Source organism: Scardinius erythrophthalmus (assembly GCF_964197995.2).
Source record: "Scardinius erythrophthalmus genome assembly, chromosome: 5".
Lineage (NCBI taxonomy): Eukaryota > Metazoa > Chordata > Actinopteri > Cypriniformes > Leuciscidae > Scardinius > Scardinius erythrophthalmus.
In genome coordinates this window covers 41,586,149-41,605,916 of record NC_138225.1, presented here as the reverse complement: position 1 = coordinate 41,605,916, position 19,768 = coordinate 41,586,149, and the positions used below count along the sequence as shown (strand labels likewise).

At 44.1% G+C, this 19,768-nt stretch overlaps 1 protein-coding gene across 1 annotated transcript in view; it reads left to right on the top strand.

Annotated features, from left to right (window-relative positions):
* LOC308691630 (segment polarity protein dishevelled homolog DVL-2-like) overlaps nt 1–19,768 on the top strand; it is a 352,473-nt gene that overhangs the window by 124,146 nt on the left and 208,559 nt on the right. The window contains exon 14 of the mRNA XM_081367040.1: nt 1,131–1,349. Within this exon, the coding sequence (XP_081223166.1) occupies nt 1,131–1,349 (219 nt within the window). The remainder of the gene's footprint in view (nt 1–1,130; nt 1,350–19,768) is intronic.

The following is a 19,768-nucleotide window of genomic DNA, read 5'->3' as shown; positions in this document are numbered from 1 at the left end:
AGGAAGTAGAGGGATGTAGTCCAAACGGGCCGTTCGATGTAGTCAACTTCTGTTAAATAAAATATCTTGCTTGGCATTGAACTTTGAGCTTTATAATTTTACAGATATTATTTATACTCTAACAACAACATTACACACTAACTAAAGTTTGAAACATGGGATCACGAAGAACGGGACCTTTAACAGTTTATACATTTTCGTAAAAAAATTATTTCTTTATGGAGAAAATGAAGTACTATGAAAATAGTTAAAAAATTTTTTTTTTTTTTTTTCACTTGATTTAGTCTAGTTAGTTTTGTATCAAATACAATGTGATTTTCGTTGATCGAAATCTGGCAGCAACAGCACATTTCTCCACTTGGGCGAGTGATCAGCGGACAGCTTTCCCTGCGCATGAAATCCCCCATTTGCCAAGCAAACCAGTGAGAAAGCGGGAGAAGGATGACGATACATAATAACAGAGCATGACCGCCAAAGCTGCTGTGGATCCGCTTACCCGAAACACTCCGTAAATGGCAATTTTGAAGAGAATTTCCATCATTTGGCAAATAAATAAATGATGGAGAGTTACATACGTATTGGCAACATTTTATCTTGTAAGCTTTATGGTGCACCGCAAACAAATTAATTGATAGTAATTTGTAGTGTTAATGTTAATTAGCAAGTCCCCGAATGGTAAGTAATGAAAATTATATAAATATTGTGGCCCCGTCATTTTAAAAATCTAGCTACGAAACTGCCTTGAAGACTAATTTGTCACTGGCTCCCTTGAGATTTTCCCATGGGGTTTTATGTTTTTTTTTTTTTTTTTTTTTTCAATTAAAAAATAAAGTAAAATACTTTGTTTTAGATGACACCACTTACTGCTCCTAATGTGTGTCCACTAACATGGATGAGTTAAATGCAGAGGACAAATTACAAGTATGGGTTGCCATACTTAGCCTTCACGTCACTTCACTTCACTTCACTAATTTGAAAAACCCCATTATAAAACCCCATAAGAATTAGTCTTCTGAATTTTGATGTCATCACTGTGGCACTCAAAATATTTTCCCATGGTAGGCTGGTCTGTCTTATGTTAATAGATTTTTCCTCTGTTTCTCTCTGTCCGCCTCTGCCTTTCCCCACAGATATGGCAAATCTCTCACTAAATGACAATGATGGTTCCAGTGGAGCTTCAGACCAGGACACACTGGCACCCTTGCCTTTGCCAGGGGCCACACCCTGGCCCCTGATGCACACTTTCCCTTATCAATACCCACAAACTTACCCCAGCCAACCCCCTCCATACCATGAGCTCTCTAGCTATTGCTATGCACCAGGAAGTGCTGGCAGTCAACACAGTGAAGGTGAGAGAGGGCAAAGGATTAACTTCATTCACTTGAATATCTAGAATTAATATGTTATTATTATAATCTTGTATATTATATTGTGATGACGGGTGCTAAAATGACATCATCACTACTGCGATTATGGCAGTATGTGAAGTCTTTACAAACTGTTTATGGTCTTATGTTTCTTTACATTTGTTATTAGGGCCCGAGCACCGATGGTGTGAGGACCCTCTTGGAATTGCTCTGTTTATTATTAATGGTGCTTGCTGAAAGCAAGGCATCATTAGTGTTCTCTTGCATACTTATTATTAGTGGTGCTTTTTTGAAAGCATCACTATTGTTATTGCTCATACTTATTATTCTTATTATTATTTTTATTCTGGACAACTTTTCGGCGCGTAATGCGGCCCGCACCGTTTGTCACAGACTCCTGAGTGAGGTGTCAAATCGACCGGCTCATTGAGGAGAGGTGTGCTATGACTTTTCTAAGCGATCGGGTATACGATGTTCGCACAGCGGACGAAAAAGCGGCCAAAAAAGTCCCCATTGACTTTACATTGGGAGTTCTAAAAACATTTGAATCCCAACTGCCGTTTTCACACACACAGACTCCAAAGGGCCTGACAGCCCTGCGTCTCTCCCTCTCTCTCTCTCTCCCTCAGAGGATTTATATTATCAAGCAGCCAATAAGTAATGGCCTAAAATCTTCATAGCCACACCCTAGCAACCAGTTTCAGCACCCTAGCAACCACTAAGAGCTCCCTAGCAACCACCCTAAACCAAAAAAAAATGTTTTTTCAATTTTTTTGTATTTTTTAACGCAATATTACACTCGTGGCCTTGCGATATTGCTCCATGCTTGTGCCTATTCGGCCGAGTGCCGTACTTAAGGCACTCGTTATTAAAGATTTTAATAACTCTATAAAAACTCCATAGTAACCATCTTTGACAACTACTAACCACCTAGTAACACCATAGCAACTAAAAAAAATACCTTAGCAACCATCCTGAACACCCTAGCAACATCTAGAAACGCTCTAGTAACCACCAAAAATACCGTAGCAACCACCCAGAACACCCTAGCAACTGTCTAGCAACCCCCCAGAACACCTAGCAACTGCCTAGCAACCACACAGAACACCCTAGCAACTGCCTAGCAACGCCCTAGCATCCACCCAAAATACCATAGCAACCACCTAGCAACGCCCTAGCAACCACCAAGAATACCCTAGCAACCACCTAGCAACTGCCTAGCAACCAACCAGAATACCCTAGCAACCGCCTAGCAACCACCCAGAATACCCTAGCAACCGCCTAGCAACACCATAGCAACCACCCAGAACACCCTAGCAACTGCCTAGCAATTCCTTAGCAACCACGCAGAATACCCTAGCAACCACCCAGAATACCTTAGCAACCGCCTAGCAACACCATAGCAACCACCAAGAATACCCTAGCAACCGCCTAGCAACACCATAGCAGCCACCCAGAATACCCTAGCAACTGCCTAGCAATGCCCTAGCAACAACCCAGAACACCCTAGCAACTGCCTAGCAACCCCCCAGAATACCCTAGCAACCGCCTAGCAACACCATAGCAACCACCCAGAATACCCCAGCAACACCCTAACAACCACCCAGAACACCCTAGCAACTGCCTAGCAACCCCCCAGAATACCCTAGCAACCGCCTAGCAACACCATAGCAACCACCCAGAATACCCTAGCAACTGCCTAGCAACACCCTAGCAACCACCAAGAATACCCTAGCAACCGCCTAGCAACACCATAGCAACCACCCAGAATACCCTAGCAACTGCCTAGCAACGCCCTAGCAACCACCCAGAACACCCTAGCAACTGCCTAGCAACCCCCCAGAATACCCTAGCAACCGCCTAGCAACACCATAGCAACCACCCAGAATACCCTAGCAACTGCCTAGCAACGCCCTAGCGACCACCCAGAATACCCTAGCAACCGCCTAGCAACACCATAGCAACCACCCAGAATACCCTAGCAACTGCCTAGCAACGCCCTAGCAACCACCCAGAACACCCTAGCAACCACCTAGTAAAGCCCTAGCAACCACACAGAACACCCTAGCAAAACCCTAGCAACCACCTGAACAACATGAATAAGCCATATCTCAGCACCAGAACATCGTACAGACATGTTTGTTGGCTTGTATGCAATCATGTACCACACTCTAGCAACCGAGTGGCGAGTTTTGCCACTGCAAGCACCACTTCACATTTTCTTCAGGAAATGTACATTCTAGTTAGTGGTGCTTGCTGAAAGCAAGGCATCACTATTGTTATTGCTCATACTTATTAGTGGTGCTTTTTTAAAAGCATCACTATTGTTATTGCTCATACTTATTATTAGTGGTGCTTTTTTAAAAGCATCACTATTGTTATTGCTCATACTTATTATTCTTATTATTATTATTCTGGACAAAGTTTGGCGCGAAACTCGCCCCGCACCGTTTGTCACAGACCCCTGAGTGAAGTGTCAAATCGACCGGCTCATTGAGGAGAGGTGTGCTATGACTTTTCTAAGCGATCGGGTGTACGATGTTCGCACAGCGGACGAAAAAGCGGCCAAAAAAGTCCCCATTGACTTTACATTGGGCATTCTAAAAATATTTGAATCCCAACCGACGTTTTCACACACACACCACTCCAAAGGGCCTGACAGCCCTGCGTCTCTCCCTCTCTCTCTCCCTCAGAGGATTTATATTATCAAGCAGCCAATAAGTAATTTCCTTAAATCTTCATAGCCACACCCTAGCAACCAGTTTTAGCACCCTAGCAACCACTAAGAGCTCCCTAGCAACCACCCTAAACCAAAAAAATTTTTTTTTTACATTTTTTTGTATTTTTTAACGCAATATTACACTCGTGGCCTTGCGATATTGCTCCATGCTTGTGCCTATTCAGCCATAGGCACGAGGCCGCAGGCCGAGTGCCGTACTGAAGGCACTCGTTATTAAAGATTTTAATAACTCTATAAAAACTCCATAGTAACCATCTTTGACAACTACCAACCACCTAGTAACAAAATAGCAACTACCAAAAATACCTTAGCAACCATCCTGAACACCCTAGCAACGTCTAGAAACGCTCTAGTAGATCATAGAAACACCAAGGTGGTCTCGTTTCACTCAGGGCATCAAATGGCCAATCATGAATCACCTCAACACTTCCTAGCCCCTCCCTAGCAACCATTGTCGAGCACCTTAGCAACCAAAATCCTAGAGGGATATCTTCTATTCTGAATGTCACAGAGGCATGGAAGTTGGTTTATATCATTCATAGTAACAAAAAGCCTTTGCAGTTTCATCAATGGCAGCTGTCAAGCAACTCCATAGCAACCAAACAGATTACCCTAGCAACCAAAATTCAAAGAGGGATATCTTCCATTCTGAATGTCACAGAGGCATGGGAGTTTGTTTATGTCATTCATACTGAAAAGCAGCCTTTGGAGTTCATCATTAGCAGCTGCCAAGCCACTCCATAGCAACCAAACAGAGTACCCTAGCAACTATTTAGCAAGACCTATATCTCTGTATCAGAGCATCGTATAGAGATGGGGGAAGGTTTATATAATTCAATATTGACAAGAAGCCTTTGGAGTTTCATGATTGGCAGCTGCCAAGCCACTCCCTAGCAACCAATCATAGTACCCTAGCAACCAAAATCCAAAGAGGGATATCTTCCAGTCTGAATGTCTCAGAGGCATGGGAGTTGGTTTATATCCTTCATAGTAACAAAAAGCCGTTGCAGTTTCATCAATGGCAGCTGTCAAGCAACTCCATAGCAACCAAACAGATTACCCTAGCAACCAAAATTCAAAGAGGGATATCTTCCATTCTGAATGTCACAGAGGCATGGGAGTTGGTTTATGTCATTCATACTGACAAGAAGCCTTTGGTGTTTCATGATTGGCAGCTGCCAAGCAACTCCATAACAACCAAACAGAGTACCCTAGCAACCAAAATCCAAACAGGGATCTCTTCCATTCTGAATGTCACAGAGGCATGGGAGTTGGTTTATATAATTCATACTGACAAGAAACCTTTGGAATTTCATCATTGGCAGCTGCCAAGTAACTCCATAGCAACCAAACAGAGTACCCTAGTAACCAAAATCCAAAGAGGGATATCTTCCATTCTGAAAGTCACACAGGCATGGGAGTTGGTTTATATCATTCATAATGACAGGCAGCCTTTGGAGTTTCATGATTGGCACCTGCCAAGTCACTCCCTTGCAACCAAACAGAGGACCCTAGCAACCAAATTCCAAAGAGGGATATCTTCCATTCTGAATGTCACAGAGGCATGGGAGTTGGTTTAAATCATTTATACTGACAATCAGCCTTTGGAGTTTCATCATTGGCACCTGCCAAGTCACTCCCTGGCAACCAAACAGAGGACCCTAGCAACCGTTTATCATGACCCATGTCTCTGCATCAGAACATCACATAGAGATGGGGGTTGGCTCTTTTGTTTTGGTTGGGAAACTGTCTGTAACTATCACCATGGTAACTGATTTCACACCCTAGCAACCGTTTAGAGCCACCTAGCAACCATATTGCAACATATAGAAGCCATATTTCAGCTCCACAACATTGTACAGACATGGTTGTTGGCTCGAATGCAATCATGTACAACACCCTAGCAACCAAGTGGAGAGTTTTGCCACTGCAAGCACCACTTCACATTTTCTTCAGGAAATGTACATTCTAGTTCTTATTATTATTATTCTGGACAAAGTTTGGCGCGAAACTCGCCCCGCACCGTTTGTCACAGACCCCTGAGTGAAGTGTCAAATCGACCGGCTCATTGAGGAGAGGTGTGCTATGACTTTTCTAAGCGATCGGGTGTACGATGTTCGCACAGCAGACGAAAAAGCGGCCAAAAAAGTCCCCATTGACTTTACATTGGGCATTCTAAAAATATTTGAATCCCAACCGACGTTTTCACACACACACCACTCCAAAGGGCCTGACAGCCCTGCGTCTCTCCCTCTCTCTCTCCCTCAGAGGATTTATATTATCAAGCAGCCAATAAGTAATTTCCTTAAATCTTCATAGCCACACCCTAGCAACCAGTTTTAGCACCCTAGCAACCACTAAGAGCTCCCTAGCAACCACCCTAAACCAAAAAAATTTTTTTTTTACATTTTTTTGTATTTTTTAACGCAATATTACACTCGTGGCCTTGCGATATTGCTCCATGCTTGTGCCTATTCAGCCATAGGCACGAGGCCGCAGGCCGAGTGCCGTACTGAAGGCACTCGTTATTAAAGATTTTAATAACTCTATAAAAACTCCATAGTAACCATCTTTGACAACTACCAACCACCTAGTAACAAAATAGCAACTACCAAAAATACCTTAGCAACCATCCTGAACACCCTAGCAACGTCTAGAAACGCTCTAGTAGATCATAGAAACACCAAGGTGGTCTCGTTTCACTCAGGGCATCAAATGGCCAATCATAAATCACCTCAACACTTCCTAGCCCCTCCCTAGCAACCATTGTCGAGCACCTTAGCAACCAAAATCCTAGAGGGATATCTTCTATTCTGAATGTCACAGAGGCATGGAAGTTGGTTTATATCATTCATAGTAACAAAAAGCCTTTGCAGTTTCATCAATGGCAGCTGTCAAGCAACTCCATAACAACCAAACAGATTACCCTAGCAACCAAAATTCAAAGAGGGATATCTTCCATTCTGAATGTCACAGAGGCATGGGAGTTTGTTTATGTCATTCATACTGAAAAGCAGCCTTTGGAGTTCATCATTAGCAGCTGCCAAGCCACTCCATAGCAACCAAACAGAGTACCCTAGCAACTATTTAGCAAGACCTATATCTCTGTATCAGAGCATCGTATAGAGATGGGGGAAGGTTTATATAATTCAATATTGACAAGAAGCCTTTGGAGTTTCATGATTGGCAGCTGCCAAGCCACTCCCTAGCAACCAATCATAGTACCCTAGCAACCAAAATCCAAAGAGGGATATCTTCCAGTCTGAATGTCACAGAGGCATGGGAGTTGGTTTATATCCTTCATAGTAACAAAAAGCCGTTGCAGTTTCATCAATGGCAGCTGTCAAGCAACTCCATAGCAACCAAACAGATTACCCTAGCAACCAAAATTCAAAGAGGGATATCTTCCATTCTGAATGTCACAGAGGCATGGGAGTTGGTTTATGTCATTCATACTGACAAGAAGCCTTTGGTGTTTCATGATTGGCAGCTGCAATTATTATTCTGGACAAAGTTTGGCGCGTAACTCGCCCCGCACCGTTGGTCTCAGACCCATGAATGAGGTGTCAAATCGACCGGCTCATTAAGGAGAGGTGTGCTATGACTTTTATAAGCGATCGGGGGTGCGATGTTCGCCCCAGGGGCGAAAAAGCGCCCAAAAAAGTCCCATTGACTTAACATTGCGACGAACTTTGACCACACGTAGCTCTAAGCGAGGATTTCGCAGAAATGTGTGATTTGCCACATTTGAAGAGGCTGACAGGCTCTGTAAGAACATACCTCACAATGGGGTAAAAGTTGCACCCCTGGGGGGCAGGAGATGCCCAAAGTTGCCCCATTGACTTACTATGGGGAAGGAACGTCCCGTGAAACACACATGCTTTTCCTACTATGGTAAATTGCATAGGGACTTTGTATTGAACGTAGCTCTGGATCAAAGTGTCATAGAGACAAGGGGGAGGGCTCATTTTACTCAGATGACCAATCAGTCTCTCAGGATCATTGTGAAGCTATCAAGCCACGCCCTAGCAACCATTTAGAGCCCCTTAGCAACAAGTTCCATAGACTTCCATTGAAAGAGTTCAAAGAGATATCTCCAGACTTAATTGTCATAGAAACATGGGGGTGATCTCATTTGACTCGGGGCACCAAACAGCCAATCATGAATCCCCTCAACACTTCCAAGCCCCTCCCTAGCAACCATTGTCGCGCACCTTAGCAACCAAAATCCAAAGAGGGATATCTTCCATTCTGAATGTCACAAAGGCATGGGAGTTGGTTTATATCATTCATAGTGACAAGAAGCCTTTGGAGTTTCATGATTGGCAGCTGACAAGCCACTCCCTAGCAACCAAACAGAGTACCCTAGCAACCAATATCCAAAGAGGGATATCTTCCATTCTGAATGTCGCAGAGCCATGGGAGTTGGTTTATATCATTCATAGTGACAACAAGCCTTTGGAGTTTCATGATTGGCAGCTGACAAGCCACTCCATAGCAACCAAACAGAGTACCCTAGCAACCAAAATCCAAAGAGGGATATCTTCCATTCTGAATGTCGCAGAGGCATGGGAGTTGGTTTATATCATTCATACCGGCAAGCAGCCTTTGGAGTTTCATGACTGGCAGCTGACAAGCCACTCCCTAGCAACCAAACAGAGTACCCTAGCAACCAAAATCCAAAGAGGGATATCTTCCATTCTGAATGTCACAGAGGCATGGGAGTTGGTTTATATCATTCATACTGACAAGAAGCCTATGGAGTTTCATCATTGGCAGCTGCCAAACCACTCCATAGCAACCAAACAGAGTACCCTAGCAACCAAAATCCAAAGAGGGATATCTTCCATTCTGAATGTCACAGAGGCATGGGAGTTGGTTTATATCATTCAGACTGACAAGAAGCCTTTGGAGTTTCATCATTGGCAGCTGCCAAACCACTCCATAGCAACCAAACAGAGTACCCTAGCAACCAAAATCCAAAGAGGGATATCTTCCATTCTGAATGTCACAGAGGCATTGGAGTTGGTTTATATCGACAAGCAGCCTTTGAGTTTCATGATTGGCAGCTGCCAAGACACACCCTAGCAACCAAACAGAGTACCCTAGCAACCAAAATCCAAAGAGGGATATCTTCCATTCTGAATGTCACAGAGGCATGGGAGTTGGTTTATATCATTCATACTGACAAGAAGCCTTTGGAGTTTCATCATTGGCAGCTGCCAAAGAACTCCATAGCAACCAAACAGAGTACCCTAGCAACCAAAATCCAAAGAGGGATATCTTCCATTCTGAATGTCACAGAGGCATTGGAGTTGGTTTATATCGACAAGCAGCCTTTGAGTTTCATGATTGGCAGCTGCCAAGACACTCCCTAGCAACCAAACAGAGTACCCTAGCAACCAAAATCCAAAGAGGGATATCTTCCATTCTGAATGTCACAGAGGCATGGGAGTTGTTTTTTTTATATCATTCATAGTGACAAGAAGCCTTTGGAATTTCATCATTGGCAGCTGCCAAGTAACTCCATAGCAACCAAACAGAGTACCCTAGCAGCCAAAATCCAAAGAGGCATATCTTCCATTCTGAATGTCACAGAGGCATGGGACTTGGATTATTTCATTTATACTGACAAGCAGCCTTTGGAGTTTCATGATTGGCAGCTGCCAAGCTACTCCCTAGCAACCAAACAGAGTACCATAGCAACCGTTTAGCAAAACGTATATCTCTGCATCAGAACATCGTATAGAGATGGGAGTTGGTTTATATCATTCATACTGACAAGAAGCCTTTGCAGTTTCATCATTAGCAGCTGCCAAGCAACTCCATAGCAACCAAACAGAGTACCCTAGCAACCATTTTACAAGACCTACATCTCTGCATCAGAATATTGTTTAGAGATGGTGGTTGGCTCATTAGTTTCAGTTGTAAAACAGTCTGTAAATATCACCATGGTAACTGTGTATTCACACCCTAGCAACCAGTTAGAGCCACCTAGCAACCATATTGCAACATGTCGAAGCCATATTTCAGCTCCACAACATCGTACAGACATGGTTGTTGGCTCGTATGCAATCATGTACAACACCTTAGCAACCGAGTGGCGAGTTTTGCCACTGCAAGCACCACTTCACATTTTCTTCAGGAAATGTACATTCTAGTTATTCTTCTTCTTCTTCTTATTGTTCTGGACAAAAGTTTGGCGCGTAACTCGCCCCGCACCGTTTGTCATAGACCCATGAATGAGGTGTCAAATCGACCGGCTTATTGAGGAGAGGTGTGCTATGACTTTTATAAGCGATAGGGGGTGCGGTGTTCGCCCCAGGGGCGAAAAAGCGCCCCAAAAAGTTCCATTGACTTAACATTGCGACGAACTTTGAGCACTCATAGCTCTGAGCGAGGATTTTGCAGAAACGTGTGATTTGCCACATTTGAAGAGGCTGACAGGCTCTGTAAGAACATACCTCACAATGGGGTAAAAGTTGCACCCCTGTGGGGCAGGAGCGTCCCAAAGTTGTCCCATTGACTTACTATGGGGAAGGAATGTCCCGTGAAACACACATGCTTTTCCTACTATGGTAAATTGCATAGGGATTTTGTAATGAACGTAGCTCTGGATCACAGTGTCATAGAGACAAGGGGGAGGGCTCATCTTACTCAGATGACCAATCAGTCTCTCAGGATCATTGTGAAGCTATCAAGCCACGCCCTAGCAACCATTTAGAGCACCTTAGCAACAAGTCCCATAGACTTCCATTGAAAGAGATCCAAGGGATATCTCAGGACTGAATTGTCATAGAAACATGGGGGTGGTCTCATTTGACTCGGGGCAGCAAACAGCCAATCATGAATAACCTCAACACTTCCTAGCCCCTCCCTAGCAACCATTGTCGAGCACCTTAGCAACAACAATCCAAAGAGGGATATCTTCTATTCTGAATGTCACAGAGGCATGGGAGTTGGTTTATATCATACATACTGACAAGCAGCCTTTGGAGTTTCATGATTGGCAGCTGCCAAGCCACTCCCTAGCAACCAATCATAGTACCCTAGCAACCATTTTGCAAGACCTATATCTCTGCATCAGAACATCATAAAGAGATGGGGTTAACATAAGTTTGACTCAGGGCAGCAAACGGCCAATCATAAATCACCTCAACACTTCCTAGCCCCTCCCTAGCAACCATTGTCGAGCACCTTAGCAACAACAATCCAAAGAGGGATATCTTCTATTCTGAATGTCACAGAGGCATGGGAGTTGGTTTATATCATACATACTGACAAGCAGCCTTTGGAGTTTCATGATTGGCAGCTGCCAAGCCACTCCCTAGCAACCAAACAGAGTACCCTAGCAACCATTTTGCAAGACCTATATCTCTGCATCAGAACATCATAAAGAGATGGGGTTAACACAAGTTTGACTCAGGGCAGCAAACGGCCAATCATAAATCACCTCAACACTTCCTAGCCCCTCCCTAGCAACCATTGTCGAGCACCTTAGCAACAACAATCCAAAGAGGGATATCTTCCATTCTGAATGTCACAGAGGCATGGGAGTTGGTTTATATCATTCATAGTGACAAGAAGCCTTTGGAATTGCATCATTGGCAGGTGCCAAGTAACTCCATAGCAACCAAAAAGAGTACCCTAGCAACCAAAATCCAAAGAGGCATATCTTACATTCTGAATGTCACAGAGGCATGGGAGTTGGATTATATAATTCAAAATGACAAGAAGCCTTTGGAATTTCATCATTGGCAGCTGACAAGCCACTCCCTAGCAACCAAACAGTGTACCCTAGCAACCAAAATCCAAAGAGGCATATCTTCCATTCTGAATGTCGCAGAGGCATGGGAGTTGGTTTATATCATTCATAGTGACAAGAAGCCTTTGGAGTTTCATGATTGGCAGCTGACAAGCCACTCGCTAGCAACCAAATAGAGTACCCTAGCAACCGTTTAGCAAAATGTATATCTCTGCATCAGAACATCGTATAGAGATGGGAGTTGGTTTATATCATTCATGCTAACAAGAAGCCTTTGTAGTTTCATCATTAGCAGCTGACAAGCATCTCCATAGCAACCAAACAGAGTACCCTAGCAACCATTTTACAAGACCTACATCTCTGCATCAGAATATTGTATAGAGATGGGGGTTGGCTCATTAGTTTCAGTTGTAAAACAGCCTGTATATATCACCATGGTAACTGTGTATTCACACCCTAGCAACCATTTAGAGCCACCTAGCAACCATATTGCAACATATAGAAGCCATATTTCAGCTCCACAACATCGTACAGACATGGTTGTTGGCTCGAATGCAAACATGTACAACACCCTAGCAACCGAGTGGCGAGTTTTGCCACTGCAAGCACCACTTCACATTTTCTTCAGGAAATGTACATTCTAGTTATTATTCTTATTTTTATTCTGGACAAAGTTTGGCGCGAAACTCGCCCCGCACCGTTTGTCTCAGACCACTGAGTGAGGCATCAAATCGACCGGCTCATTAAGGAAAGGTGTGCTATGACTTTTCTAAGCGATCGGGTGTACGATGTTCGCACAGCGGGCAAAAAAGCGGCCAAAAAAGTCCCATTGACTTTACATTGGGAGTTCTAAAAATATTTGAATCCCAACCGACATTTTCACACACACAGACTCCAAAGGGCCTGACACCCCTGCGTCTCTCCCTCTCTCTCTCCCTCAGAGGATTTATATTATCAAGCAGCCAATAAGTAATGGCCTAAAATCTTCATAGCCACACCCTAGCAAACAGTTTCAGCACCCTAGCAACCACTAAGACCTCCCTAGCAACCACCCTAAACCAAAAAAAAATGTTTTTTACATTTTTTTGTATTTTTTAACGCAATATTACACTCGTGGCCTTGCGATATTGCTCCATGCTTGTGCCTATTCGGCCATAGGCACGAGGCCGCAGGCCGAGTGCCGTACTGAAGGCACTCGTTATTAAAGATTTTAAGAACTCTATAAAAACTCCATAGCAACCATCTTTGACAACTACCAACCACCTAGTAACACCATAGCAACAAAAAAAAATACCTTAGCAACCATCCTGAACACCCTAGCAACGTCTAGAAACGCTCTAGTAACCACCAAAAATACCGTAGCAACCACCCAGAACACCCTAGCAACTGTCTAGCAACCCCCCAGAACACCTAGCAACTGCCTAGCAACCACCCAGAACACCCTAGCAACTGCCTAGCAACGCCCTAGCATCCACCCAAAATACCATAGCAACTGCCTAGCAACACCATAGCAACCACCCAGAATACCCTAGCAACTGCCTAGCAACGCCCTAGCAACCACCCAGAATACCCTAGCAACGCCCTAGCAACCACCCAGAATACCCTAGCAACCACCTAGCAACACCATAGCAACCACCCAGAATACCCTAGCAACTGCCTAGCAACGCCCTAGCAACCACCCAGAATACCCTAGCAACCGCCTAGCAATGCCCTAGCAACCACCCAGAATACCCTAGCAACCAGCTAACAACACCATAGCAACCACTCAGAACACCATAGCAACCGCCTAGCAACACCATAGCAACCACCCAGAATACCCTAGCAACTGCCTAGCAACGCCCTAGCAACCACCCAGAATACCCTAGCAATGCCCTAGCAACCACCCAGAATACCCTAGCAACCACCTAGCAACACCATAGCAACCACCCAGAATACCCTAGCAACTGCCTAGCAACGCCCTAGCAACCACCCAGAATACCCTAGCAACCGCCTAGCAATGCCCTAGCAACCACCCAGAATACCCTAGCAACCAGCTAACAACACCATAGCAACCACTCAGAACACCATAGCAACCGCCTAGCAACACCATAGCAACCACCCAGAATACCCTAGCAACACCATAGCAACCACCCAGAACAGCCTAGCAAACACCTAGCAACACCCTAGCAACCACCAAGAATACCCTAGCAACCGCCTAGCAACCACCCAGAATACCCTAGCAACCGCCTAGCAACACCATAGCAACCACCAAGAATACCCTAGCAACTGCCTAGCAACCACCCAGTATACCCTAGCAACCACCTAGCAACACCATAGCAACCACCCAGAACACCCTAGCAACGCCCTAGCAACCGTTTAGAGCCACATATAAACCATATTGCAACATATAGAAGCTATATTTCAGCTCCACAACATCGTACAGACATGGTTGTTGGCTCGTATGCAATCATGTACAACACCCTAGCAACCGAGTGGAGAGTTTTGCCACTGCAAGCACCATTTCACATTTTCTTCAGGAAATGTACATTCTAGTTATTATTATTATTAGGGCCCGAGCACCGATGGTGTGAGGACCCTCTTGGAATTGCTCTGTTTATTAGGGCCCGAGCACCGATGGTGTGAGGACCCTCTTGGAATTGCTCTGTTTATTAGGGCCCGAGCACCGATGGTGTGAGGACCCTCTTGGAATTGCTCTGTTTATTATTAGGGCCCGAGCACCGATGGTGTGAGGACCCTCTTGGAATTGCTCTGTTTATTATTATTATTATTATTAGGGCCCGAGCACCGATGGTGTGAGGACCCTCTTGGAATTGCTCTGTTTATTATTATTATTATTATTATTAGTGGTGCTTTTTTAAAAGCATCACTATTGTTATTGCTCATACTTATTATTAGTGGTGCTTGCTGAAAGCAAGGCATCACTATTGTTATTGCTCATACTTATTATTCTTATTATTATTATTATTATTATTATTATTCTGGACAAAGTTTGGCGCGTAATGCGCCCCGCACCGTTTGTCACAGACCCCTGAGTGAAGTGTCAAATCGACCGGCTCATTGAGGAGAGGTGTGCTATGACTTTTCTAAGCGATCGGGTGTACGATGTTCGCACAGCGGACGAAAAAGCGGCCAAAAAAGTCCCCATTGACTTTACATTGGGAGTTCTAAAAATATTTGAATCCCAACTGCCGTTTTCACACACACAGACTCCAAAGGGCCTGACACCCCTGCGTCTCTCCCTCTCTCTCTCCCTCAGAGGATTTATATTATCAAGCAGCCAATAAGTAATGGCCTAAAATCTTCATAGCCACACCCTAGCAACCAGTTTCAGCACCCTAGCAACCACTAAGAGCTCCCTAGCAACCACCCTATACCAAAAAAAAAAAAGTTTTTTATTTTTTTTTATTTTTTAAAGCAATATTACACTCGTGGCCTTCCGAAATCACTCCATGCTGGTGCCTATTCGGCCATAGGCACGAGGCCGCAGGCCGAGTGCCGTACTGAAGGCACTCGCAACCACCCAGAACACCCTAGCAACTGCTTTTTTTTAAATTAAAGCAATATTACACTCGTGGCCTTGCGAAATTGCTCCATGCTTGTGCCTATTCGGCCATAGGCACGAGGCCGCAGGCCGAGTGCCGTACATAAGGCACTCGCAACCACCCAGAACACCCTAGCAACTGCCTAGCAACCACCCAGAACACCTAGCAACTGCCTAGTAACCACCCAGAACACTCTAGCAACTGCCTAGCAACGCCCTAGCATCCACCCAGAATACGATAGCAACTGTCTAGCAACACCATAGCAACCACCCAGAACACCCTAGCAACCACCTAGCAACGCCCTAGCAACCACCAAGAATACCCTAGCAACTGCCTAGCAACCACCAAGAATACCCTAGCAACTACCTAGCAACCACCCAGAACACCATAGCAACTGCCTAGCAACACCATAGCAACCACCCAGAACACCCTAGCAACCACCTGGCAACAGCATCTTGCTAAAAACATGCTAGCAACATGCTAATCATACTAGCATCATGCTAGCAACATGCTAATCAAGCTAGCATATTGCTAGCAACATGCTAATCATGTTAGCATCTAGCTAAAAACATGCTAGCAAATTGCTAATCATGCTAGCATCTTGTTAAAAGCATGCTAACAACATGCTAATCATGCTAGCATTATGCTACCAACATGTTAATCAAGCTAGCATCATGCTAGCAACATGCTAATCAAGCTAGCATATTGCTAGCAACATGCTAATCATGTTAGCATCTAGCTAAAAACATGCTAGCAAATTGCTAATCATGCTAGCATCTTGTTAAAAGCATGCTAGCAACATGCTAATCATGCTAGCATTATGCTACCAACATGTTAATCAAGCTAGCATCATGCTAGCAACATGCTAATCAAGCTAGCATATTGCTAGCAACATGCTAATCATGTTAGCATCTAGCTAAAAACATGCTAGCAAATTGCTAATCATGCTAGCATCTTGTTAAAAGCATGCTAGCAACATGCTAATCATGCTAGCATCATGCTACCAACATGTTAATCAAGCTAGCATCATGCGACCAAGATGCTAATCATGTTAACAACATGCTAATCATGCTAGCATCATTCTAACAACATGTTAATCATAGTAAATCATGCTGGAATGTGGTAAATCGTAGTAAATCATCTTATAATCATGGTAAATCGTGGTAAATAATGTTAAAACGTGGTATATCATGGTATCACAACATGGTAATTGTGTTAGCATCTGCCCAGTGGCGAATTTTGCTACTGCAAGCACCACTTCACATTTTCTTCAGGAAATGTACATTCTAGTTCTTATTATTATTATTCTGGACAAAGTTTGGCGCGAAACTCGCCCCGCACCGTTTGTCACAGACCCCTGAGTGAAGTGTCAAATCGACCGGCTCATTGAGGAGAGGTGTGCTATGACTTTTCTAAGCGATCGGGTGTACGATGTTCGCACAGCAGACGAAAAAGCGGCCAAAAAAGTCCCCATTGACTTTACATTGGGCATTCTAAAAATATTTGAATCCCAACCGACGTTTTCACACACACACCACTCCAAAGGGCCTGACAGCCCTGCGTCTCTCCCTCTCTCTCTCCCTCAGAGGATTTATATTATCAAGCAGCCAATAAGTAATTTCCTTAAATCTTCATAGCCACACCCTAGCAACCAGTTTTAGCACCCTAGCAACCACTAAGAGCTCCCTAGCAACCACCCTAAACCAAAAAAATTTTTTTTTTACATTTTTTTGTATTTTTTAACGCAATATTACACTCGTGGCCTTGCGATATTGCTCCATGCTTGTGCCTATTCAGCCATAGGCACGAGGCCGCAGGCCGAGTGCCGTACTGAAGGCACTCGTTATTAAAGATTTTAATAACTCTATAAAAACTCCATAGTAACCATCTTTGACAACTACCAACCACCTAGTAACAAAATAGCAACTACCAAAAATACCTTAGCAACCATCCTGAACACCCTAGCAACGTCTAGAAACGCTCTAGTAGATCATAGAAACACCAAGGTGGTCTCGTTTCACTCAGGGCATCAAATGGCCAATCATAAATCACCTCAACACTTCCTAGCCCCTCCCTAGCAACCATTGTCGAGCACCTTAGCAACCAAAATCCTAGAGGGATATCTTCTATTCTGAATGTCACAGAGGCATGGAAGTTGGTTTATATCATTCATAGTAACAAAAAGCCTTTGCAGTTTCATCAATGGCAGCTGTCAAGCAACTCCATAACAACCAAACAGATTACCCTAGCAACCAAAATTCAAAGAGGGATATCTTCCATTCTGAATGTCACAGAGGCATGGGAGTTTGTTTATGTCATTCATACTGAAAAGCAGCCTTTGGAGTTCATCATTAGCAGCTGCCAAGCCACTCCATAGCAACCAAACAGAGTACCCTAGCAACTATTTAGCAAGACCTATATCTCTGTATCAGAGCATCGTATAGAGATGGGGGAAGGTTTATATAATTCAATATTGACAAGAAGCCTTTGGAGTTTCATGATTGGCAGCTGCCAAGCCACTCCCTAGCAACCAATCATAGTACCCTAGCAACCAAAATCCAAAGAGGGATATCTTCCAGTCTGAATGTCACAGAGGCATGGGAGTTGGTTTATATCCTTCATAGTAACAAAAAGCCGTTGCAGTTTCATCAATGGCAGCTGTCAAGCAACTCCATAGCAACCAAACAGATTACCCTAGCAACCAAAATTCAAAGAGGGATATCTTCCATTCTGAATGTCACAGAGGCATGGGAGTTGGTTTATGTCATTCATACTGACAAGAAGCCTTTGGTGTTTCATGATTGGCAGCTGCAATTATTATTCTGGACAAAGTTTGGCGCGTAACTCGCCCCGCACCGTTGGTCTCAGACCCATGAATGAGGTGTCAAATCGACCGGCTCATTAAGGAGAGGTGTGCTATGACTTTTATAAGCGATCGGGGGTGCGATGTTCGCCCCAGGGGCGAAAAAGCGCCCAAAAAAGTCCCATTGACTTAACATTGCGACGAACTTTGACCACACGTAGCTCTAAGCGAGGATTTCGCAGAAATGTGTGATTTGCCACATTTGAAGAGGCTGACAGGCTCTGTAAGAACATACCTCACAATGGGGTAAAAGTTGCACCCCTGGGGGGCAGGAGATGCCCAAAGTTGCCCCATTGACTTACTATGGGGAAGGAACGTCCCGTGAAACACACATGCTTTTCCTACTATGGTAAATTGCATAGGGACTTTGTATTGAACGTAGCTCTGGATCAAAGTGTCATAGAGACAAGGGGGAGGGCTCATTTTACTCAGATGACCAATCAGTCTCTCAGGATCATTGTGAAGCTATCAAGCCACGCCCTAGCAACCATTTAGAGCCCCTTAGCAACAAGTTCCATAGACTTCCATTGAAAGAGTTCAAAGAGATATCTCCAGACTTAATTGTCATAGAAACATGGGGGTGATCTCATTTGACTCGGGGCACCAAACAGCCAATCATGAATCCCCTCAACACTTCCAAGCCCCTCCCTAGCAACCATTGTCGCGCACCTTAGCAACCAAAATCCAAAGAGGGATATCTTCCATTCTGAATGTCACAAAGGCATGGGAGTTGGTTTATATCATTCATAGTGACAAGAAGCCTTTGGAGTTTCATGATTGGCAGCTGACAAGCCACTCCCTAGCAACCAAACAGAGTACCCTAGCAACCAATATCCAAAGAGGGATATCTTCCATTCTGAATGTCGCAGAGCCATGGGAGTTGGTTTATATCATTCATAGTGACAACAAGCCTTTGGAGTTTCATGATTGGCAGCTGACAAGCCACTCCATAGCAACCAAACAGAGTACCCTAGCAACCAAAATCCAAAGAGGGATATCTTCCATTCTGAATGTCGCAGAGGCATGGGAGTTGGTTTATATCATTCATACCGGCAAGCAGCCTTTGGAGTTTCATGACTGGCAGCTGACAAGCCACTCCCTAGCAACCAAACAGAGTACCCTAGCAACCAAAATCCAAAGAGGGATATCTTCCATTCTGAATGTCACAGAGGCATGGGAGTTGGTTTATATCATTCATACTGACAAGAAGCCTATGGAGTTTCATCATTGGCAGCTGCCAAACCACTCCATAGCAACCAAACAGAGTACCCTAGCAACCAAAATCCAAAGAGGGATATCTTCCATTCTGAATGTCACAGAGGCATGGGAGTTGGTTTATATCATTCAGACTGACAAGAAGCCTTTGGAGTTTCATCATTGGCAGCTGCCAAACCACTCCATAGCAACCAAACAGAGTACCCTAGCAACCAAAATCCAAAGAGGGATATCTTCCATTCTGAATGTCACAGAGGCATTGGAGTTGGTTTATAT